Consider the following 26092-nt stretch of genomic DNA (forward strand, 5'->3'; position numbering starts at 1 on the left):
CGGTCTTCCCGACGGGAACGGGGATTACTGCCGTTGTGTTCGCTGTTACTCGGAGGAGCTGTTTGAACAGTGGGACGGAGAGAGAGGGAGCCCGAGACTCTTTTCCAGCTCCAGCTGCCATCCTACTCCTGCTCCTCCCCCTCCTCCTCCTCCTTCTCCACCTCCTCCTCCTCCTATTCCACCAGAACCACTTCTCTTTCTCATCCCATCCAGAGAGGTAAATAACCCCCGATTCAACAATATAACGACCTAATTTCGGATGAATTGTTTACCTTCCCGGGTGTTTTTCCGCTCTGTCAGAAACCAACGGTCGGCCGTTGGTCTATCGTTAACACGGGATCAGACAAGGAGGTGGGGGATAATTTCTGATTTGTGATGGGGTCTTTTTGCTTTGTACCTCTGCCTCCCTGGCGTCGGGTCGGGGTTATGCTTCCTTAGGCAAGTCCGAGGTCCACTTTGTGAGCTAGAGATGCGTCGATGAAGGCCATGGGAAACGTTAGGTGAAAAGATAAACCCACAACGCGACCTGTACGGTAAAAAAAGACACATCGACACAGAGTCGACAGTCCACGGCTAAAGGGGGTTTGATGCACTCTCCCGGTGATGATGCTAGCTTTAGTCAAGTTACAGATAGACCTAGCCAGCTAGCTTACGTTAGCTGCATCTCCAGTTGTTGCTAGCTCGACTGGCTAACTAAACCCCGAGTTGATTTTAAGTCACTTTCACAAATGTCGTTACTCTACCCACTCGTCCTCTTAACAAGTGTCTACAATGCTACGATAGTAACAATAGCACAGTAATAATACATTCACTTCTGGTGTCATGTTGTGCTAACGTCGCTATTATGTTTTGGGCAGCCCCGGAAAACCTCAACTGACTCACTAACAAAAGACAGAATTTGAGCTATAACTAACTAGCTACAAGGTGTTATTAATTTCGCCTTGGCTACTTTGTCTTAGCTGCTAAAATGAATGTGAAACCCTTATTCAAGCTAACGCCAAAGGTTGGACACGTAGAAACAGAGATATGATCGTTATAACTTTTTTTTTTTTAATCATTAATTATATCAGATAAATTTGTCACCACCCGAGTGTATTTGCAATGCACAACACAGTGCATCTGTAAGGGAGCTAGTATTTGTTGGTTGTATGCTCCTGCAGTCGTTGCATGTTCGACTAATATAGCAGGTTTAAATGTCACCAAAAATGCACATAATGAAGGTGTGGGTTTAGAAGAGGGGGATACACACCACTGGGACAAGATGGTTTGGACACCAGAACCTTCTGGTTGACACCAGATGCTGCTGCAGATCGATAACTTGTAAAGACGTGCTCAGGCTTGCTATAAGGCCGGTATAATCTGTCTACGTCAGAGGTGCAGTTATGTTGGCACTGTAATAATGCACACTCATGAGCTGACACAGTTTTGAATCCCTATCCCAGAAGAAGCACACTCTAGTTACATGGGAAATATAGTTAGCCATATTTGACTGTTAGTGATCCAAATGATAACAATGCTACATGTAACGGCATTGAACCATGTTGACAGTGTGAACACCCTTTAAGACTGTCTGTTGCCACTTCTTTTCTTTTTCTTTTTTTTTGTTCCTGCAGCATTTTGGAGATGTGAGGAATAGGAAGAGATTGGTGATACTGAGCAGCCTGTGCATTGACACGACCTCTCGACCTCATCTTCAGCATGAATGGTGATATGCCTCATGTCCCCATCACTACTCTTGCTGGAATTGCTAGCCTGACAGACTGTAAGTGCAACATCGTCTCTCTAATGCTGTTCACATTGCTTAAACACTAACTTTCAAGCCAAGATATGGCAAGGCTAAGGAATACTTGACTGGTTGTGTAATTATGCCAGGAGATGGTAAATTGTGGTGTTTCTTACTCATGATGATTGCAGGACACAGAGGAGAAGTGGCTTATGTTTCTGAGGATGTGAAATTGTGGGCTCACTGACCCAAATCAGTTCTTATGAAATAAAAATGAAATAAAAAACAACTGTAAACTACAGAATAATATACTTTTGATTTACTACCCTAACTATTGTTTTGGATCCCATTAGATTGTAAAAGTGTAATAAACTGATGTTATTACTGATGTTACTTTTTTTTTTAATTCTTTGAATAAAGGACATCAAGTTTATTACCCTATTACATATTTTTAAAATCACATATGGAAACCATTCTGAGTTGAACATTGTAAACACAGAGATACAATACAATAAATGCATTCTTAGTTTGGATGTTACTTTAAAATTTACAGCTAAAAATAAATCAAGCATAAGCTTTTTCCTTTTATCATGTTGTATCATGCTCATTCTGCTTCTTTGCAGCCTCCATCTAACCTATCTTTCTTTTTCAATCATCCTCTTAGTGTTGAACCAGCTTCCCTTGCCTTCTCCTCTGCCTGCCACCACTGCTAAGAGTCTGCTCTACAATGGAAGGATCTCTGAAGAGGTCAGCAGCCTGCTGGTGTGTCGGGACGAGAATCTGGTGAATCAGCTGGCGCATAGCCTTAACCAAGTCTCCACTGAACACATGTAAGTACCATTTGTCTATGGATATTCTCATTCATCCAGGTCATTCTTATCTCTGGGAAACAAATTGAATGGAAGGCAACTGGACTTGTATTTGTCTAGGAAGACGTTTCGCCTCTTATCCAAGGGGCTTCATCAGTTCGCAACGCATTGGACTTTTGATAAAACATCAACACGCTTCAGAAAGAATACCAACACTAAGGGTGCTGAGGAAATGAACAACAAACGCGAAAACATCCCTTTATGTTTAAAACCCAGTAACACTCTCAGGCAAAAACTGGTACACCCAAAAGACAATGTACCACACTCATAAATGCAACCTGATATATGCTGTCCAATGCAGCGAGGAATGCAAGGACTTATACATTGGTGAAACGAAACATCCTTTAAGCAAACGTATGGCCCAACACAGAAGGGCTAACTCCTCAGGTCCAGTTTCAGCTGTCTATTTACACCTAAAGAAAAAGGTACACTCCTTTGAGGACAGCAATATTAAGATGTTGGACAGGGAGGACAGATGGTTTGAAAGAGGAGTAAAAGAAGTCATCTAAAGTGGAAAAACCATCCCTTAACAGGGGATGGGGTCTGCAACACCACCCATCTCCCATTTATAATGCTGCTCTTTCATCTATACCCAGGAGAGGTAAACAACTCAACTTCACATGACTCTTAACGACTGTCATTCACTAGAGGCCACACATGACTCTCATTTTTGGGGGTAAAAACTGTATTTTTTGGAAACGGGTCCCAGAGTGGCAAAAATATTATCGATGCATCGTCACACCCCTAGTAACGTAACAACAGCATTCGACTATTGTTGGTCCCTCGCACACTGCGGCTGAATCGCGTCCGTTAAATCATCATCAGTTGTCATATTTGCACCGACACGACTCGCTGTCAACAATCACTTTAATCCACTTATAATGTTTGGAGTTTGAATAGAGCGGGGGACTTTTTTGTCTTCTTTTGTAAGTGTTTGTGTGTGGCAGCATTGCAGCGCCACACACGCTCCACACAGGCCTGGAGTATGTACTACAGTGTTTTTCAGTGGATCCGTGTGTACGTATATATTTCTTGAAACGATGCTGTGTTTACATAGATTTTTTTCAAAACCAACAAGAAAAAGAAACGTCTTCCTAGACAAATACAAGTCCAGTTGCCTTCAATTCAATTTGTTGGCCAGATGCAAGTACCATGTACCAAGCACCGATGTGTCACACCTTACTGCACCGCCAGTTAAGAGAGGAAAGGTTGCCAGTAGTATCACAATTCATTGTCACACCAACATAGTTGTCAGCTATGTTATTGTAAATGCTTTACAAAGTGTCATAACATCGCTGTTTAGCAGTGAAGTTAGACATTCAATTCAATTTCAATGATGACATTACTCTCACCGTTTTACCAGATAGATCAGCTCATGCACTAGCTGTCCGAATCGTAGCAGGCTAGTCTAAACGGCACTGATAATGGTATAGACATCATAATGATACAGTCAAAACTGCGTTTAGGAAAGTGCAGCTATTTCCTGTAATATGACTCTGGACTGTTCTTTTTTTTTTTGCTTTCCAGAGAGTTGAAGGACAACTTGGGGAATGATGAACCTGAGGGTGACATGCCAATGCTTCTACAAACTTTGCTGTCCAGGAACCCCAAAATCTTCAGGGACAAAAGTATGCCAACCCAGTGCAAAGTTTGGGGTGGTAAGGAGGAGGCATTGAGTCATTGCTGTTGACTCCGAGGTTGAGCTCAGTGCATGCTCTCTGCCTGGCTGTGGTTATGGCTTCCACACTAATTTTTCACCTGAGCATTTCCTGGGTCAGATGCATTACTTATCCCTAGTTGCACCACATTTGTGGTTACCAAATTGTGGGGCAGAGCAATTGCATTAGGAAGAACAGAGTGAAACTTAAGGACCTTTTTCACAGCAGACATTGACACACCTGTCAAACCCAGGTGTAACTAATACAAATATTATTGCTGTGAAGCACTTATCATCGTTAATGTTGTTAGTTTGTCTTGGGGCTTTTTTGGCTTCCAAAGGGGAGAATGACAGAAAAAGTTTGAGAACTGCTGGCAACATCACACAATGTCTTGTCCACTCTTTGGATGAAGACGTTTGTTAGACAATTGGTTATAATTCGTCATAAGTCAAATGTGGATGTTGGTCTGGTCTTAATCAATCAGGATGAACAGTTATTTGGTCTAATTTAAGTAGCAATACGTAAGTCAAGGTAAAGGACCAGTCTTTGTGTATTTAGCCTATCTTAGCTCAAACTTACAGAAGCTAGTCCAGCTCATTGTAAAGCCTCTTGATAGATAACATATGGGTAGAGTGAGTCTTTGTGTCCCAGGTGTATGCAGTGTTATGTTGTGGTTTGTAAGAACAAAACCAGAGTGATTTTTGATGTATTGGTGACCATCTTGGTAGCTAATACTATACAGCATGTTGATAAGACTACATTAAGATATTATAGAAAGATTATAGTTGTAATATTCTGGTATATTCTTCTCTTTTTCCAGTCTACACATTGAGCTAGGTGGATGGCTCACTTCACCCCAATAATTTCTTATTATAAATCACATATTTAAAAAAAAAGGTTATGTTACGTACCTTGATGTTACCATGCAGTGAATGAACTCAAAGCCAGATATGTGGATTATCCAGAGTAATCAGGACAGGATTTCTGTTTATCTTATTTTTCTACCATTTTCCAGTCACTTGAGACGTAAATTGAAATTCAATTCTCTTTCGTTGTATTACGGTGTGGCTGAGGAAATCTGAGAGACTGACATCTGAAGATCTGGCCAAATAAAACCAAAGCTATCTGAATGGCTAGATGCCATTAGGGGGATATTGGCTTTTTGTCAATTGGATGAACCAAACCTCTATGTCTTCATAGCAGTTCCACAGAGATTATATTAGGTATCAGTATCTTTGATTTTAAAGTATTCTGTACCACGCACTGTGGTAAACACTGTTTATTAGATAAGTCAGTAAGAATTCATGGTTGAATGTCTATGAGGTGTTTCCTGTACACTACATTTACCCACAGAGAGATACTGTATACAAACAAACTCAAACACAGTTCTTAAAGGCTTAGCAGCATTTGCTTTGTAATCAAAAATGACACGATTAATTGCCATAAACAGTTTTGTCTTTTAATCTTTGAGTAGGAAAGCCGTTCTAGTTGGGCTAGAGTGCAATTACAGGTAATTACTGTGTAAGACCTATAGCATACATACACACTGAATCATTATTTGCATCTAAGAGGAAAAAAATAGGGAAAAGCAGAGTCAGAGAAGCTGGCAACTACAAGATGGTCATTAGCCAGAAGAAATAAATCACATGTGTTTGTGGTGTGGTGACCACACACTCATCCCATAAAAACATAATCAGGGATCTTTTGTCAACATTCATGTGTGAGCCCGATTAAACTGTGAAGGAAACAATCATTATTTTAGCAGTTTTAGCCAGAGCCTCTGATCCAGTGAAATGCTATTCCAAAGATGTGCTCAAGGTGGACATCCTGTCACCCGGCAGGATGGACATAGCCTTGCACCGTGGTAAACCCTCCTCATTTTCCTCCACCTTCATCACTTTGAACTTCAAATTATTTTTGTGCTCACACATTTTTATTTCCAGAGTGGTTCACAAGTATACAAAATGAAGCATGTAATACAGGGATGATAAGTTTATGTTCACAGTATAGTGCTATTATTACATAAGTGACTGGTATACACAGAGATAATACAAAGCTTTTCATGTTTGATTTTTGTTGACACTTGGGCTGATTTAAGCGTACATGTCGTCATTTTTGTGGCTGCACATGGTGGTATTGCTGTATGGACGGCATCATTGTGAATGCATTAATAAGTGCATTAATAGTTTAGAAATTGGGGGATGGGGCATAACAGTAGGACCTCATTTTACTATAATATAGAAGTAACACCTCCCTGACACATTGGTAATGGAAAAAGGAGGGCAGAATTTATAAGATTGTATAATTTTTACCGATCTTACTGGTAAATGCATTTGGTATATTGGTCTATGATTATCTCCGTTATTGTCACTGCTTGGATTATTTGGTTTAGTTGGGGGCTCATAGACTGAAGTGTGATTATGTTTCACTTCTGAGTATTTTGTTGAAGCTGAGCTACCTTATTTGAAAAGTGTGGATGATACCAGATATGAAAGCTTATGTGAATGAGTTTCCATTACCTTGGCACACGGGAGAGTTTTGGGGCTGCGGAATCGTGTGTATTCGCCTCCTTGTTTGTATAACCTTGCTAATCAATTTTTGTGATTCTTATCTTTTAGGTGTAATGCAGCAGCCTCTGATACAACAATATAAGATATCCCAGAATCAGGTGCATGGGAGCCCAGCATCAAATTATCAGCAAACTACTGTCCCTCATAGCCCCTCTGGGTAAGATTCTGCCACCATGTTGACAGATGATGAAAAAGCAGGAGTATGTTTAGTTCTCATAAGATGACTTCTTACCTTCTTCCTATTGCAGATGCTTTGCATCCCGACAGTCTGGTTCAACTACTCGGTTCGTACCCCAGCAGAACAGCCCCATACCTAGCCCCTACACTCCTCAGAGCCCTGCAGACTACATGCAGTACAATCCACCCAGTTATTCCCAACACCAACAGACTCAGCAAGGTGAGTACAAAGTGAAGTCCGGAGAAACATGTCATTAGCTGCCCGCCAGCGCTCTGCTAGGGATAACAGCACATAGCAAACATTAGATATCATGTAAGAGGTTATTGAATCTTAACTTTGTGTGCATTTGCACTGCTCACGGCACACTGTACAGGACATTCTCCTGTTGTGACTGTGAAGGTGTGATTACTCATTGTTCCTCCAAAGAACATTGGCTACACTCTTACCATGAGAGGTCTAAATGCCTTTTCTGGAAGAAAACAATCATTCTTTGTCAACCATGTGTTTGGTGTTTCAGATCATTAGTGCTTAAATAATCTTTTAACGACTTAGACTTAGACTTTCTTTATTGTCATTACACAAGAAACACAACAGTGATTTTTGGCAACGAAATGTTGTTGCTTGGCTTCCAGAAGGACACAGAAAGGGATAGTTCAACAATCCCTATAGTCATAGGAATACGTCAGTTTCCCTTATTTGTCGGTGCATGTTGTTTTGAGAGAGAGGCGCAGAGACGCGGCACACAGAACTTTCGGTTTTCCCTAAATACACACTCTTAACAACTCCCAAATGCTCTCGTCGAGAAGTTGTGACCTGCACATTCGCCACGCTATGAAATAATATTGGAACACTATGAGACAGAGTCGTTTTTGAGGCAAATGCGTAGCCGGAACTACACTCCAGACACGGCTGCTGGGCAAAAACGCCAGTAGTTCCGTGTATTTGCTTCATGTGTTGTAATGTTACATAATAATACGTTATTATTTCATAGCGTGGTTAATGTGCAGGTCACAACTTCTCCATGAGAGCGTTTTGGAGTTGTTGGATTGTGTATTTAGCGAAAACCGAAAGTTCTGTGTGCCACGTCTCCACACATCTCTCTCAAAATAACATACACTGACAAATAAAGGTAATTAACGTTCTACTATGTCTATAGGGATTATGGCAATAGGCCAATTTGCCAAAATGTTGAACTATCCCTTTAACATCACTTGCTTTTCTACTGCAGCCATCTGTAAAGGTGGAAGAGAAATATGTTCATTGTTTGTGTGGATGTGATGCTTTGTGACTACAAATTATGTAACTGGACATTTATTTTGCACTCTGTTTTAGTTACTGGTGGTGTGAGAAGTACCCATGACAACAAGGTCTCTGGACAACTATCAAGTAACTCATCTAATCACAATGCAAGATTAGGCTCGGATGAAGAATACCTGAACATGGCTCACAGATATAGAAATGAGGTAATGCAGACAGTCAAAATATCACAAACTGGATACTAGAAGATGTTGTATTGAGTTAAAAGTGACGATAAACTGTTCGTTTTTTCACCAGGACAATGAGCCCTCCATGAGGGTTGCTGCATTTCCAGTTAAATCGCCACAGTCTGTGTGTTCCCCTGCTGGGAGTGAAGAGAATATAGAAAGTACGCTGCCTTAGCAACAAGTCAATTTTTCTTCATTTTGTCAAATCAAAAATAATACACTACGGTGCAATTCATTCTTCGCCAAGACTCACTCTGTGTTTGAATCATTTGCAGGGTCCAGGCTTTCTCTTGTCAGGCAGTCACCTCTGCCTGGTGTTCCACCAAGTGTAGCACCCGACCTGCTCCTCTCCTCCGCTGACACGAGAAAGAAACAGAGGGAAAGTAGTAAAGAGGAAGATGAGCAGAGGGACCAAGACGCCTCGTACGACATTGTTAGTTCTCCATCAAAGGGCTCTGCCAGGCTGACTTTAAAACTGTCCAGGGTGAAGGTTCCAGACATGGATCCGTCTGGACAACCTCCTCCCAGGGCACATATGGACTCAGACCATGAAACTGATTTGATGAATAATAATCAGTTGTCAAGGGAGGCCCAGGAGCTGTCACACAGGTTTGGAGCTGAGGAGCAGTTAAACTGTCAGCAGGTTCCTGTTCGGCCAAATTCGAAGGAGGTTGGAGTCATCAGCGGGGTCGTGTGTGAGGATGGTGAGATGGATGCACTCGCAGAGATGGACAGAATAGAACGAGAGTCAGCCATTGAGAGAGAACGATCTTCTAAAGAAGTCCAAGATAAAGGTGAGTTTCTGTGTCTGATTTTGCCTTGTGCTTTCCTGCGTTTTTTCCCCCCCACAACCAGGTTTGTTTGTGAATGTAAAGAAGCTAAGCTAAAGTGTTCTTGATTGCAGACAAGCCACTGAAGAAACGGAAACAAGACTCATATCCTCAGGAATCTGGAGCCGAGGCGAGCGACCGGCCTGCTGTGCAAGGGGGCCACACGGGCAGCAAGGTGACACCCAAGAAGACAAGTGGTGCAAGTAATGGTGCCGGTCGACCAGCTTTGATGGTCAGTATTGATCTGCAGCAAGCTGGCAGAATGATTGGACAGCCTGTAGTGGTATTGGAAGCACGGAAGTTTTGTGAGGACCAGCTACACCAACTGAAGTCAAAGACGGACTCAAAGGTAGATAAAGTTGTTGAAAACAAACCTGGGATCAACAAGCAGCGGGCTGATCACCCCAAAAAGTCTGGCTCAGATGAGCATCAAGAAACCCCGAAACAGAAACAGGAAAGTCGGCGGGACTCCAAACACAAGCATGAAAGCAAGCAGGACAGTGCCAAGGGACACTCAGACGACAGACGGCCAGACACACCACGGCACAAACATGACAGGCATTCAGACTCCCGCCACAAAGAGGAAAAGAACCACAACAGTCACAGATCGCATGTCAGCCAACCAGAGACTCCAAAAAACATAAACAAGATGGAACGAAACTCCAAACATGGGGAAGAGAAAGCCAAGGATAGAGAAAAGGACAAGGATAGAGATAGAAATAAAGAAAAAGATAGAGATAAAGGTAGAGAAAGAGATAGAGATAAAGATAGAGATAAAGATAAAGAGAGAGAAAAAGACAAAGACAAAGAAAAAGACAGGGACAAAGATAAAGATAGAGAAAGAGACAAAGACAAAGAAAGAGACAGGGACAAAGATAAAGAAAGAGACAGAGACAAAGATAAAGAAAGAGATAGGGACAAAGAAAAAGACAGAGATCGAGATAAAGAAAGAGATAAAGAGAGGGATGGAGATATAATTAGAGACAAAGATAGAGATAGAGAGAAGGATAAAGATGTAAATAGAGATAGAGACAAGGATAGGGACAGGGATAGGGAAAGGAAACACAAGACATCGTCACGGGAAAACGGCAACCGACACTCTCCTGATCGCCACGCTAAATCCGACACGAGAGTGAAGCAAGACGGGAACAGGAAATCCACCGACCTCAATGGTCGTCAGAGGACAGACAGCTCCACCCCTCAAACGCCCCAAAATAAGAAAGATAAGAAAGGTGGTGGTGATGGAGGCGTTAGGTCGCAGAGCGGTAACAAACAGCAGTCGTCTCAAGCACCAGAGACAAAACCTAGCGAGTTCCCCTCATACTTGCTGGGTGGCCAGACAGGGAGTCTGAAAAACTTTGTGATCCCCAAGTTGAAACGGGATGGGAAAGACAAAGAACCACAAGTTCCAAGCAAACTGCTGCAGAGCTGGAGCGAACCCCTGGTCAGACTGGAGAGGGTGTCGCTGGTCGAGAACTTAAACAAAGGAGCCAAGCCTGTCGTCGTGCTTCAGAAACTCAGTGTTGACGAGGTAAAAAGGATCATTAAGGAAAGCAAGAACGCACACAGCTCCAAATACTCCTCCTTTGGTAAATCAGGAAGAGGTAGGATTTATTTTGTTTATTAATATATATATAGCCACTTCCAAAACCGTAGGGGACGATATGTACAATGTGACTTTGCCCAGTTTTTGTATTGTTTATTTACTTTAAACCATCGTTTCATGAACCATTCTTATCACAGTCCCTATTTCAAACATATAGCGGTGGATTAAAGCATTAGTGATTGTGTGTTTTTTGAATTAAAGATTATTTTTGTGCTGAAGGCTCACTCGTCTCTTGTGCTCACAGACGGGTCGTTTTGTGAGAAGACAAACAAGCGAAGGCACAGTATGATCAGTAAGAAATCCAAGTACGCCGAGGTGGACTCAGATGAGGATGAAGATGATGACTCGGACAGTAACTGTGAGCGTTAAATGTTGATAAGTCACAGCATCTGATCATATGCACCCAGAATATGTCAATTGTGTTCTTACCTTGAAGCACCTGCAAATATTTAATATTTTTCAGTACTGTCAGTATTGTTTATTTAAAACCCTCTTTTCTAATTCATTCTGTTCTGCTATTGTTTCAGCTGCAAAGAAAAGGTACAAGAAAGACCATGACAAGTCATGGAAGATCGAAGAGAGGAAAGGAGGTTTTCATAATGCTCGCCGGGGGTCCGGTGGCCGCCATCGCGAGTTGAACTCAGATCAATCGGATGAAGACTCTCCTCCACCGAGCCTAAGTGACGGTGAGTGTTTTTTGCATAAGCTGAAGGCAAAAATGATTTCCTCGCAGTTGTTTCTCTGACAGTAAACAAATAGAAATTCGTAATTTTTGTCGAACAATTTTCTGAAAGCTGCCATTCAGATAATTGCTATTTGAAACCATTAGTCAGACCATTTCTCTGGATACTTGGATTGCTGCACCCAAGTCTGTCTCAATTAAATATCCCATGCTTGAGTGTTTGTGGCTGCTGTCAAGGATGATTTGACTTGTTGTTATGGTGTTTTGTTTTTTTGTGCAGTTGCCAGAAAATTGAAGAAAAAGGAGAAACAGAAAAATAGGAAGTCCTATGATCCCAAGCTGACACCAGAGGGTATCGTTTTGCCACTTTGCATTTGAACATCTGTGGTACAAATGATAAACACACGTTTTTATGAATCAATTTGCTTATATTTGTTTGAACAGAAATGATGGACTCCTCCACATTTAAGAGATTCACGGCCAATATGGATAGCGTCCTTGAGACCCTCGAGGACTTGGATCTTGCTGACGCAGGTAAACAACGCCTGCTGCGCAGTTTTCCAAGCCTCTTGACATTTCTGCAAGTGGCAAATTGAAAAATGTCACCTTTCTAACTTTGTAACCCTCACACAGATGATGATGACATACCTGAAGAGCTCTTGCTCGGAAAGCACCAACTGAGCGAGCTAGGCAGCGATTCTGCTAAGATTAAAGCTATGGGCGTCTTTAACAAGGTAAAGGAAACGTGTTTCTGTGCTGTCACACCATGGCACTCTGGTTCACAGTCGCGTTGTTTGAAAATAATCATCATGTGTTCGATCCTACAGCTTTCTTCTGGAAAACTGGTGAAAGTTTTGAATGTCTTGGAAAAGAACATCCGGGACAGTGTCAAACTGTCCACGTTATTGAATCACGTAAGTTGTTGAGCTGTAAATCAATATGGATTTCCTCGCATTTATTCCAGAGCCTCTAAATTGTTTTGTTTTCTAACAAATTGTTTTTGAAATTTGTAGGGTAATGATTCCATGGATGAGGAGCGGTTGTGGCGCGACCTGATCATGGAGCGGGTGACTAAGTCTGCTGATGCCTGTCTGACTGCACTCAACATTATGACATCTCCACACATGCCCAAGGCTGTGTACATAGAGGATGTGATAGAGCGGGTGTTGCAGTACACCAAGTTCCATCTGCAGAACTCTGTTTACCCTCAGTATGACCCAGCTTACAGAGCGGATCCCCATGGAGGTTAGCACAGTTTTCTTTCCGTTCTTCTAAAAAACTGTTTTTGCTTATTTTGCTTTCCAGGTGCTATTTTTATGTGTGAAAAATGTACACAATAACAAGGTGATGAGGGTGATCCTTGTTGGACTCCTTAAAAGTGACCCAGTCTTAAATTATCTTTGTGCTTGTTTTAAAAAAAAACTAGTGATGAGCTAAAATTGGAAGCAGCTCCAAAACCCTCAAAGATTTATTTCCAACAAACAATTTATATCGACTTATTATTACAGTAAAGTCGGCCATGCAAATTTTTTATTCTTTCCATCATAACTCCTGATATTGTGTAGTTGAATGTAGAACAACCTGCCTAGTGTCTGACACATGCACACGATAATTTATAAAGAAAATAATTTCAAGGACTTGACTCATATTTCTGGGAAATTTGCCTTTCATGTGAAAAGTTTTTACTCAACGTCTGTTTCCCCGTTCTTTTAACCCACTTCAGGTGGTGGGCATACTTCAAAGTCCAAGAGAGCAAAGAGTTCCTCCCACAAACAGAAGGTGGTTGTCACGCTCTACAACAAAGTGTGCGACATTGTCAGCAGCATCTCAGAGCTCCTGGAGATCCAGCTGCTAACTGACACCACGATTCTCCAGGTGAGACTTCTGATCTGCTCTGACGTCATTTCAATTCATGACCTAATTTAAACCATTGACTCTCATGCCATAACTCCCTGATTGCTTCTGTGTCTGACATCTAGGTGTCCACTCTGGGTATTACACCATTTTTCGTGGAAAATGTCAGTGATTTGCAGTTATGTGCCATCACACTAGTGACAGCGGTAAGTTTTCCATGGCATGATGTTTCAGTGTTGTAGAAGAATGTGATTTGGTTTTACTGGGGCGAGGACACAACCAAATTATGTGCCCTCACCCTGTATTGCAATATATAAAAAAATAATAAGAAAAAAAGATTTGGTTTACAATGTTATATTTAGATTCTGTGTTTTGCATTTCACTCTTCCTCAGGTCTTCTCTCGTTATGAGAAGCACAGGCAGCTCATTCTTGAAGAGATCTTCACCTCCCTCGCTAGACTGCCCAATAATAAACGCAGCCTCAGGAACTTTAGGTAACTACACATAGAGTGAATATTTTGTTTTCAGTGAAATGGCCAGAGCAGCTGACCATCAAAGTCCCCTGTGCTGCACGGGCGAACTTAAGGATACGAATGTCTCATTCTGCCCCAGGCTCAACTGCAGTGATTCAGATGGAGACTCCCAGTACATCCAGATGGTCACAGCCCTGGTTCTGCAGCTCATCCAGTGTGTGGTTCACCTTCCTACCAACAGAGACCCAGATGATGAACATAATAAGAAGGTAGAGACAAAGGGTTGAGCCCATGTTTAAAAGATATTTATGAGAAAAGATGTTTTGATTCATGGATTATTTGACATATTGTGTACTTTGTCCTAGGTGGATAAAGATGTCTTTATCACAAACTCCTATGAAACTGCCATGAGGACAGCTCAGAACTTCCTATCAGTGTTTCTCAAGAAGTGAGTCTTGCTATTCAATATGACATATTCTGTATTTTATCAGCTCCTTTTTTTTTGTAATGCAAAGTGTAAGGCCTTGATGCAATACACTCCAAGCCATATCAAGAATAGCTTTACATGGTCTGGCTGTTTCTTCTTGTTTCCATCATCTGAGTTCTCCACATATTCAGTGTGGGGGTTTTGGGCTCCTTCCAGCACCTTAGAATTGTCAGTGCACAGGTCATGAGCCAGTTTTTAATATCCTTTGTCAACTCCTTTTTAGCAGTATACCTATAGCTCTGTTAGCTCTGTCTTTAGCTTGTTAAAGGGGAACTATGCAAGTCTGGTCGCTTTTCTGTTGTTTTGCTAACCCTCCTCCTGGCCATGTGCATTTGTACAACGATGCCGGCGAGAAATCAATCAGTCAAGCCGTATATAATGTTATGTATTATATACGATGTTACGATGTATATATTTGTGTAGCCTTATCTGTCATAAACAAGAAATTACGGATTACGGGGCACGTTTGTGTCGTGGTGCCGCAGAGACGAGAGGTGGGACAACACCGGGGTGGCGGCACTGATCTTGCAAAGATGTTTTTCAGCCAAGAGATGCTACATGGAAGGCAGAGAGCCCCCATTCTCCCTGTAACAAGTTACATGTCATTTATTAAATCATCACAATTACTCCAAAACTGTTTAATTAAGGTTAAAGTGCAGCATAGTTGAGCTAAAAATCCTGCATAGTTCCTCTTTAAAGGGGGGGCTTTTACACTAAGTGTCCTGCTCCTGCTGTGGAACAAGCTCTAATATGAAAAGGCTCAGTGTTGAACAATATATTATAACAAAAGGCTGTGATCTGTGTTTGTCAGGTGTGGCAGTAAGCAGGGAGAGGACGACTACAGGCCTCTGTTTGAGAACTTTGTTCACGACCTCCTGTCTGCGAACAACAAGCCTGAATGGCCTGTAGCTGAATTGCTGCTCAGTTTACTGGGCCGCCTCTTGGTGAGTGGCATCATTCACATCTGTTCGGTACAAACAAATGACGCTGATGTTTGCTTTTTTCCACTGACATTTCATGTCCACTTGTTGCGCTCCAGGTGCATCAGTTCAGTAACAAACAGACAGAAATGGCACTCAGGGTGGCGTCTCTGGACTACCTCGGCACTGTTGCTTCTCGCCTGCGTAAAGACGCTGTCAGCAGCAAGATGGATCAAAAGGCTATTGACCGCATCCTCAGAGAGGTAGACAAGATAATTACGGAATCATTTAAACACCTATACATTTCTGCTATTGAGGTGCTTGTTGCTTATTGATTGATCTTACAGTCTGCAGGCAGTGATGAGGTCCAGCAACTTCAGAAGGACTTACTAGACTACCTAGAGGAGAGCAGTGACATGGAGCCATGTCTAGTGGTGAGTGTTTCGTTTTCTTTTTTTCTTTTTTTTACACAAATCATCATGGTCGCATAGTCAAATGTTTGCACGCAGTAACAACAGTATTTTTCATTGTGTGTATGTTTTTCTTTTCCACCCAGTTTGCCAGGAAATTCTACATTGCCCAGTGGTACAGGGACACATCAAGTGAGGTGGAGAAAGCGATAAAGTCTCAAAATGAGAACGACGAGGACTCCAGAGGTTACTCCCAGAATGTTGACTCAACTGAGGAGATTATGCAGAGGGCAGAGGCACGAAAGAAATTCCTTCGCAAGGTCATCAGGACTTCAACATCACATTCCACTTCTCAGAGGTGAATACTTCCCCACTCTGGAACACTGTACTTTGTTGTTGTAATTTGTTATGCTGTTTGGCTTGTTGGCATCCTGCTATTAAACTGTACTCTCGACTTCTCTCTCAGGACAAACACAGTAGACTATGAGGACTCCTGTCTGATTGTCAGATATCTGGCCTCCATGAGGCCGTTTGCCCAGAGCTTTGATATTTATTTAGCACAGGTAAGGCAATTAGTTTATCCGAAACATGACAAAGAGATCATTTTGTGTTGCCAATCGCTAAGATTTTCTGTTTTCTCATGTGTAGATTCTGAGAGTGCTGGGTGAGAGTGCTATTGCAGTCAGAACTAAAGCCATGAAGTGTCTGTCTGAAGTAGTGGCTGTGGACCCAAGTATTCTGGCACGGGTAAGTCATTCTGTGTTGGCCGCTACGCAAGTGTAGCAGCAGATTCTGTTACAGAGCACCGTGGCATTCCCAGACACTTTTGCCAGTCAACTGCCGGCCAACCAGCCGCCATCGTGTTTAAGGTTTAAGTTTTATGATAGCTAATGCTGTGCTATTTGTTTTACAGCTGGACATGCAGCGTGGGGTTCATTGTCGCCTCATGGACAATTCCACCAGTGTGCGAGAGGCAGCTGTGGAGCTGCTCGGCCGCTTTGTGCTAAGTCGTCCTGAGCTCATTGAGCAGTACTATGACATGCTCATTGAAAGGATACTGGTAATTTCTTAAGCTTTCTTCTTCACAAAAATATAATTTGATTTGGTCTCTTCATGAACACTCTTAGGGGTTTGTGGGAAAGAATACAGCGTGCAGTGTCTATCATAAGGCTGGGTCAGGTGTGACTTGTGGTCAAAAAGTTCATGTCAAGTGCATTAGTTCAGCTGAGGTTAAATCATCACATCATCACAGTGCCACCTAAAGATCAAATGAAGAACTCCAACTGCTTGGCACTTAAAGAGGAACTATGCAAGTCCGGTCTCTTTTCCACTGTTTTGCTAACCCTCCTCTCAACCATGTGCATTGTTTACAACGAAGCTGGCGAGAAATCAATCAGTAGAGCGGTAGTACATAACGTTATATATCATATACGATGTTACGACGTGTATATTTGTGTAGTTTAATCCGTCATAAACAAGAGGTTACATCTTACGGGCTACAGGGCGGCGGCCCCGATCTTGCAAGATTGGTTTTCAACCCAGAAAATGCAAATGCAAAAACGCAATTAGTGACGCGCATGTGTAAGGCAGAGAGCCTCCATTGTCCCTCATAACAAGTTAAGCCATTTATAAAAATTTAAAAAGTTTCATTTAGGTAAAAATATAGCATAGTTAAGATACAAATCCTGCATAGTTCTTCTTTAATCCACACATTTACTCTTCATATTTCTTTTTCACTTACAGGATTTGCTATTAAATAAGAAATAATTAAGCATGGACCTCATAATAACCACTTAGCTTATATTAAAGTCCTTGTATCCATTTTTTCTTTACACAGGACACAGGTATCAGTGTAAGGAAGAGGGTCATTAAGATCCTGAGGGATATTTGCCTGGAGCAACCGGACTTCCACAAGATCACTGAGATGTGTGTGAAGATGATCCGCAGGGTCAACGATGAGGAGGGCATCAAGGTTTGTATTTATCCTTATGTGAAAACCACTTGCAAGTGTCAATTTCATTTATGAATGTACATTAAATATATTTTGATGTCTATGTCTGTGCAGAAATTGGTGAATGAGACATTCCAAAAACTCTGGTTCACCCCAACACCCAGCCATGACAAAGACGCCATGACCAGAAAGATCCTAAACATCACGGATGTGGTGCGTACTGTTCGTTCATGTGACCTAAAAGTCAGTCAGTCCTGTCTTTGATGTAAGAAACGTTTTGATGTCATTTTGTTTCATCCCAGGTGTCGGCATGTAAAGATTCAGGTTACGACTGGTTTGAGCAGCTTCTTCAAAACGTGAGTTTGTTTTTTATTCGTCATGTTCTCAAAAAGCCGTTTGTGGCTTTATGACAGGTGTTGTGTGAACTTATCTAACCTCTGTGTGTGGCAACTGTTTAGCTGCTGAAGTCGGAGGAGAATGCCTCGTACAAACCTGCCAAGAAGGCCTGTGTTCAGCTGGTGGACAATCTTGTGGAACACATACTGAAATATGAGGAGTCTCTTGCAGGTGATAAAAAAGAAATGAAATCATATGATTTTCTTATCAATTTCATATTGCAGTGTTATTGGTGTAAACATCAACATGTGATAAATGTGTTCAGTGTTCACTCTGTTTGTTTTTGTGTTTCAGACTGTGAAGACAAAGGAGTCAACTCAGGTCGCCTGGTAGCATGCATCACCACTCTTTACCTGTTCAGCAAGATCAGAGCACAGTTAATGGTCAAACATGCCATGACCATGCAGCCTTACCTGACCACCAAGTGCAATGTAAGAACAACGTCATTCTATGTTGTATATTGTATATGTATGAGATTTTTTTTTTTTTTGTCTGAAAGTATGAGAAATAATTTGTTAAGAATGGTGCCCACACAAATTGGTTTCCTATGCTATAGCGCCATCTAGTGGCAGCAAAATGAAAGTGCAAGCATTCACAAATGTATTTTCCCAGCCTGTGCAGTGGTCGTTATCAGTCAGTCACTGTCATTTCAGACTCAGAATGACTTTATGGTGATATGCAACGTCGCCAAGATCCTCGAGCTGGTCGTGCCTCTGATGGAGCTACCGAGCGAGACTTTCCTCACTACCATAGAAGAAGACCTGATGAAGCTCATCATCAAATACGGCATGACGGTCGGTCATTTTTTTTTACCGCTTACAGCTCTCAAACAGTATGGATGTGAATCAAACATTGAAAATTTACAGTGACATAATATAATTTTTTTGCGTTTGCTTCTCAGGTTGTACAACACTGTGTGAGCTGTCTCGGTGCTGTTGTCAACAAGGTCACACACAACTACAAGTTTGTCTGGGCTTGTTTCAACCGCTACTATGGTAAGACCTGCACTGCAGCAGCATTGATATTTCTCCTACCTTGTTATACCTTTTACCTTTAGCTTACACATCTCATTTCACATTCAATTAAACGAGAGCTTTGAACTCTCACAAATTCCGTTTCATTGTCCAAATTCTCAGTGTTTTCACTGTCTGTTTGTATGACTTTGTAGGAGCTCTGGCAAAACTGAAGACCCAGCACCAAGAGGACCCTAACAGCTCCACTCTGGCTGCTAACAAACCCACTCTGCTGCGGTCCCTCTTTACTGTGGGGGCTCTCTGTCGACACTTTGATTTTGACCAAGAGGAGTTCAAGGGTGCCAGCAAGGTAAACACCAGCGCTCTTAGACGCAGTTTGCAGAACTGCTGAGGAATCTGTTTTGATGGATGACTCTTGCTGTGTCCTTCCCTTGTCTTAGATCGTCATCAAGGACAAAGTGTTGGAGCTGTTGCTGTACTTCACCACTCATGAAGATGAAGAGGTCCAGATCAAGGCCATCATAGGTCTAGGTACAGTGCACTTCTGGAGCACAATGGATTATAAATGCCATCTATTTTTGACAACTTTGATGTTTTATGTGTTTGTGTTTTGGTTCAGTTTCCTCAGTAATGACATCTGCCTTTAAATTATTTCCATGGTCTCAAGGTTTCCAGTTCATCATGCACCCAGAGCTCATGTTTGTGCAGGACGTCAAGGTCCTGTACAACAATACTCTCTCAGATGAGAGCAGTTTGGTCAATCTGAAGATCCAGGTGCTAAAAAACCTGCAGACATACCTGCAGGAGGAGGACTCACGAATGCAAGAGGCCGATCGCGAATGTGAGTTGTGTGATGTTACTGTCATTGATCATGTGTTAATTTCCATTGCACATAGGGATGGGTACCTTTCACATGTAAAACAATACGGTACCGATACCCGGTTCCTGCATAATGAGGGATCTCTTGTGTGCAGTGTGCAGGGAAAGGAAGGTTTTTTGCTTCTTTTGAACAGACAAAAGGAAAAATTTATTTTACCTTTTTCTTTTATAGCCCAAAAAAACCAAGAAGACATAATGAACGTAATCACGCTAGGGAGAGGAGGGGCTGTTCACAGACAGAAGAGTCCTCACGGGCCCTAAAATTTTAAACCTGACCCGTGGGTGTGGGTGGACTCACTAGCATTAAAGCAGAAGTAAGCGTTCCGGTCGTTTTGGCTAACTTCTTGTCAGCCGATGGAGTTAGCAGTCCCCGCCCTCGTCCCTACGTCACCACATTCACGCGCATCCCTTGGCTGTACACACACCCTTTATGCCGTTCTCTCTCCTCATTGGATAAAGGTTGTAGGATACAAGGAAAGTTTTCTCCTCGGCTTACAGCAGAGCAGAGTGACTGACAGACCCGTGTTTCGGACCAAACACTCTATATAAGTGATTGCCGTCGGAAGATATAACTATTTAAGACTTATATTAACACAAACATGCCGCTTACTTCTGCTTTAATTCTCTGCCCGAACCTGGCCAAAAAAGAGGAAGCCCAAGGCCCGACTGGACCTCAGTCATTTGTATATATTTTTGGCCAGAACCAGTGCGTCCGGTCGGGTCGAGCAGACTTGTGTCTGGAGCTCCAGAGCTCCAGACACAAAGGTGCATTCAGGTACCAAAATGTGGTACCGTTTGATTTTGTATGAATCAACACTCGGGATTACTATGGGAATTCGATTGGTGCCAATAAAAGTACTGAATTCGGTACTCATCCCTAATTGCACATGTGAGTTAGGGAGAACAACCACAGACTGATCAGGATCATGTTCTTGTTTATTCAGGGAAGAAGCAAGCCAAGGAGGAGGATCTGAAGGAGATGGGCGACATCTCATCAGGCATGAGCAGCTCCATTATGCAGATTTACCTGAAGCAGGTGCTGGAGTCCTTCTTCCACTCACAGTCCACTGTCCGACACTTTGCCCTGAGTGTCATTACACTGACTCTCAGCCAGGGCCTCATCCATCCTGTACAGGTATGATCACCTTAAATATACTTTACATCTCACACGCACAATCTTTGTGAGTGTGTTTTATCACACACTGTCACTTTGATTCAATCATGAGCTGTTTACAGATTGGGAACAATTTCTTCTTTTTTTTAGTGTGTGCCCTACTTGATTGCCATGGGAACAGACCCTGAGCCAACAATGAAGAACAAGGCCGATCAGCAGCTGGTGGAGATTGACAAGAAATATACAGGATTCATCCATGTGAGTGGCTTCATAATCACCAGAAAAGATGTGAAGGCTAAAATGTGATGGTTTCCTTCAGAAGGAGATTTTTAAATGATTCAGGCTGGAATGAACACTGAACACTGTAAAGAAAGAAAACTTGGCTTGGTATGTTACACAGGAGTGTTTAACACATCACACAAAGAGTTTTTGGACGAAATAAAAAAAAAAAGACCCTGAGTATTAGTAATATGGTCACACTTTTTTACTGCAACTGCATTTTGGACCATCTGCAGGTGAGGTAATGAACACTGGGCAAGGCTCAATGATGGGAAATTACAATAGTCCATGATGTGAGATGGACTTTGCCTGAGTTTGGGAACAATTCTCAGTGGATAATAAACAAGACGGAGTGCAAAATTTAAACATAATGCCAGAATCTCAGATGGTGGTTTAGGCTACAGAGACATCCCCAGGACTTAAAGGGACCAAAGATTTAAAAGGACTTCCATTTCATCTTTCTGCATGCTGAGTTGTATATCTCCGTGAATTCACAGATGAAGGCGGTCGCAGGGTTGAAGATGTCTTACCAGGTGCAACGGGCCATAAAGGGATCAAAAGACGCGGTGATCCGGGGCTATCGTCACGACGACTCAGATGCTGGTCTCTGCTCTCATCTCTACTCCATGGTCCGTGGGAACCGACAATACAGAAGGGCTTTCCTCATATCGCTGCTCAACTTGTTTGATGACAGCTCTGTAAGTTCGACTCTCTCCCTTTGATCAGTTATCCTCTGTGTGTAGATTTGTATTTTGTTTTTTGTTGTTGTATCTCCAACCACCCATATTTGCAAGCTTCTAAAGCTGCGCACACAACCACATCTAGTGCTTACCCCTCAGAGCTTTGGCCCACTTTATGTCAACTGTTGTGGTCCTGCATAAGAATCAGTGAATTATAAGAGAAAAATATTTTTTGTCTCTGTGAAAGTTTGCACTATTTTTAATATGATATGGTCTAGATGTGAATCACTGGAGAAAGTTATCCGTGCCATCATACCATCCCGCCTTGATTACTGCAATTCACTGTACTCTGGTATCTCTCAGTGCTTTCTATCACATCTTCAACTCGTACAAAACCCAGCAGCCGGACTATTAACAGTCAAGTCAAAAACAACAGACCACATTACCCTCATTCTTGCTTCCCTGCACTGGCTGCCCATCACCCACAGGATCAGTTTCAAACTTGTACTGCTCGTCTACAAGGCTCTGTCTGGTCTCGCTCGACCATACGTTTCTGCACTCCTCAGGCGCATGTTGCTCTGCATTACTCAGGAGGAAGGAAACACAACAGTGGCGGTATTTTTGTGTTTCTGCTGCCTCTGTAGTTCTTCTTAAGTTTATTAATTATTTGGTCTGGCATTGGAGTGAACCCAGCCTTGGCCATCTCTTCCCCAAGTTCAAAGACAAGAATTAGGCCACTTTACTTAATTAAGCCTGAAGGGAAATTCATACAACTTGTTTGTTCTTGTTCTGCTTTCTAGATTTTCTTTGAATTTCTGTCGAGTCGCAAATCGCCACCAAACATTTAGTTTCCTCAGCAGACCACGACAAGTTGTTTTTCTCCAGGTTGTCAGTCGCTGCCTTCTCCTCCTTCCTGCTCGTCTTCACAGCCTAGAATAAGGAAAGGACCAACTATTTTTCGATTCCCTTGGGAACCAACTTTTCAGGTTCCGAACCTGTTGTTTTTTTCGGTCTGAATGCGCCAGCCAGTTAAAAATTGTGTTCGGGACGGGAAGCAGAACCGGCACGGAGCAAGGACTAAGCACTATGGGGACAGTGCCTTCTCCACCATCGCTCCAAAACTTTGGAATTCCCTACGCTTTCGATTCTCCTCGACTGTTGATTCCTTAAAAATGTCACCTCAAAATTAACTCTTTTTTTTAATATAAGTATATTTTTGGGGCTTTTTCGCCTTTAATAGAAAACACAGTCGAGCGAGAGACAGGAAATGGGGAGTCGGGGGGGGGGGGTTGACATGCAGGAAAGGGCCACTTGATGTGGGATTCGAACCGGGGCCGAGGACTGTATTGATGTCTGATGTCTAATTGACTGATTTTAACAGTGCCTGGTCTGATTCCCTTCTTATCATTCATAATTTCTTTTTCTATTACGTTTGTTTTTCTTTTGTTACTGTTTTGTATTGTTTGTTTTGCTCTTTGTTTTAGCGTTAGGTTTGACCCTCTCTGCATTGTGTTGAATGTGCTGAAGCTGAGCTGAGCTGAGTTCATTTTACATCGTGGATGCTTTTTACTTTGTCCCCTACAGAAGACGGAAGTGAACATGTTGCTGTTCATAGCAGACAACTTGGCCTGCTTCCCCTACCAGACCCAGGAGGAGCCTCTGTTCATCATGCACCATATAGATATTACTCTGTCTGTCTCCGGTAGCAACCTCCTCCAGTCTTTCAAGGAGGTGAGAATCTCGGTTTAATGTTGCATGTCACCCATTGCCCTTAAGTTGTTTTATGTATTTATTCATGTTCTGTGAATCCAAATGTATCCACTCGTGTGTGAATGACTGTGTCGTCTTGTGCGCAGTCTTTACGGAAAGAGCCTGTACGGCAGGAAAAGAAGATCAAGATGAAAAAGAAGAAGATGAAGAAGATGAAGAAAAAGAAGAAGAAGAAGAAGAAGAAGCAGGCTCGGCGGAGGAAAAACAGCTCTGATGAAGATGAAGACGAGGAGGAAGAGCAGAGCAGTAGCAGCTCTAGCAGCAGCAGCAGCAGCAGTAGCAGCTCTAGCAGCAGCAGCAGCAGCAGCGATGAAGAGGATGAGGCGGTCAACAGGCGAAAGAAACCCGCTGGTGCTGATTCTGACTCCGACTTGGAGAATGAAGATGCTCTGATGGAGCGTCTGCCTGAAAACCCCACCCCTCTGCTGGACTTCGCCAGTGCTTCACAGGGTATTCTGCTGCTACTGGTGCTCAAACAGCATCTGAAGAATCTGTTTGCCTTGACAGACAGGTAGGCCACGCCGAATTCACTCTCTTTAGTCGTGGAGTTATTGAAAAGACACAATCTGAGATGAATGTTTTGTTTCCGTTACAGCAAAATCCAGAAGTATTCGCCGACAGAGTCTGCAAAAGTGTACGACAAGGCAGTGAACAGGAAATCGAAGGTGCGCTTCAACCCTCGACAGACACTGGACTACCTGAAGAGGGATCTGGCCCACACGGACCTCAGCTATGAGACCAAGAAGAATATTGTGAAGCAGTATTTGGACGTAAGTGTTAGATGCTATGCTTTTTAATTTGTTTATCTTTTATCTTAATCTCAGGGACACTTAGCAGACGGAAGACGTTACTGTGTTAGGTTGTCAGTTTCTGCAAATGAAATTCTGTCTGCTCTTGTCTCGTAGTTCAAGGTACTGATGGAGCACTTGGATCGTGACGAGGAGGACGAGGAGGGAGAAGCAAGTGCCAACGCCAGAAACAAAGCCATTACTTCACTGTTGAGGGTCCCAAAAGCCCAGAACCACAATCACAATAATCACACTGCTCCAGTGGAGACAGATGATGAGGAAAGTGAAGATGAAGATCCACCTGCAGTAAGAATTTAAAACTCTTTATAAACTCTGTAAAAATGTTAACCCCTGTTTTGGGTTAGGTTTCATTGAAATATGTTGTCATTATTGCAGAGAACATATCAGCTCACATGTTATCCCAGTGTTAAAAAACATTGGTTAACAAGTTCTATCTTAAAAAAGTTTCATGTTAGACACACTAACAATCTGCCTCTTTTACCCACAGCGGAAACCAAGGAAAAGCAGTGATTCTGCAGAGGATTCAGGTCACATGAATGAGAAAGTGAAGGCCATGGACGTCATTGCCATCTGCCGTCCCAAATACAAAGACAGACCACAGATTGCCAGGGTCATCCAGAAGACCAAAAATGGCTACAGTATACACTGGATGACTGGGTCCTACTCTGGGCCCTGGGTTGTGGCAAAGAAACGGGACGGTCGCAAAAAGGTGCCTTGGGTTGACACTATCAAGGAGTCAGACATTATTTATAAGAAAATCTCCTTGACAAGTGGACACAAGCTTACGAACCAAGTGGCACAAAGGTTACGGGCGCTATACGCTGCCAAGGAGGGGACTAAGAGTTAATCAACAGAAATTGCTCAGACAGAAACCCCTCACAGCCCAAAATCTTTTTGGATCCAGTATGTTAAAACAGAGAGAGGAAGAAACCTCTTTAGATTTAAGGACCTGATGGAAGGCAAGTTTTGTGAACTCTGATCTGTGTGAATACAGAGATGTTTAAGTTAATCGCAAGAAAAACACATGAAGGAAATGTTTGGGAAAAACATTGTGTGGGAGTTCCTTCGCTGTTGTGCAGCAACTTGGTTGTTTGATTTTTACTCCCACTGTATCATAGTTTAACACATGTTTATATCTGAACATAATTCTGTAAAAATACTCTGAATGTTGGAAATTAGTGTATTGATGATGTTCTTAATAAAGTGTTTTTGGAGTTTAACCTAGCACCAGATGGATTTATTCACTTGACCTGAGCTCCAACAACTTCTAATTGCTTTCATTCTCCTTGTTTTAAACACTTTATTGTTTAACCACACTGTGTATATCTTTGATATAATTTATTTATGTTAAAAGCAGTGCAGTATCTGTGCCTATATGCAGGGGGGAGTTACAGTGTATTGTTTTTAATATAGATTTTGATGTTATAGAACAAAGATCTACTAAGTCAACCCCTGCTCCTCTGGTGAAACAAATACTGCAATAAAACTTTCTTATG

At 42.3% G+C, this 26092-nt stretch overlaps 1 protein-coding gene across 4 annotated transcripts; it reads left to right on the forward strand.

Moving 5' to 3' along the window:
- On the forward strand, nt 1-26092 carry LOC310994620 (nipped-B-like protein B). Of its 4 annotated transcripts, none has more exons than XM_083983358.1 (47): nt 1-217; nt 1614-1762; nt 2388-2553; nt 4120-4220; nt 6869-6977; nt 7069-7217; nt 8331-8461; nt 8553-8643; nt 8758-9276; nt 9387-10916; nt 11163-11276; nt 11446-11604; nt 11881-11952; nt 12045-12134; nt 12234-12334; nt 12428-12514; nt 12614-12845; nt 13324-13475; nt 13580-13660; nt 13848-13948; nt 14067-14196; nt 14293-14375; nt 15226-15358; nt 15454-15597; nt 15682-15768; nt 15891-16102; nt 16211-16307; nt 16393-16491; nt 16658-16804; nt 17582-17716; nt 17810-17908; nt 17998-18051; nt 18154-18262; nt 18386-18522; nt 18745-18885; nt 18993-19086; nt 19260-19414; nt 19506-19596; nt 19733-19906; nt 20889-21079; nt 21209-21316; nt 21835-22035; nt 23602-23748; nt 23874-24298; nt 24383-24557; nt 24693-24881; nt 25084-26092. In XM_083983358.1, the coding sequence occupies exons 2-47, from the start codon at nt 1699-1701 to the stop codon at nt 25441-25443; spliced, it is 8166 nt and encodes a 2721-aa protein (XP_083839484.1). In that variant the 5' UTR covers nt 1-217; nt 1614-1698; the 3' UTR covers nt 25444-26092. The 4 variants fall into 4 exon arrangements, with proteins under 4 accessions (XP_083839484.1, XP_083839486.1, XP_083839487.1 ...); XM_083983360.1 differs by lacking the exon at nt 1-217 and adding an exon at nt 221-351; XM_083983361.1 differs by lacking the exon at nt 1-217 and adding an exon at nt 430-500.

This window comes from Trachurus trachurus (assembly GCF_905171665.1).
Source record: "Trachurus trachurus genome assembly, chromosome: 12".
NCBI lineage: Eukaryota > Metazoa > Chordata > Actinopteri > Carangiformes > Carangidae > Trachurus > Trachurus trachurus.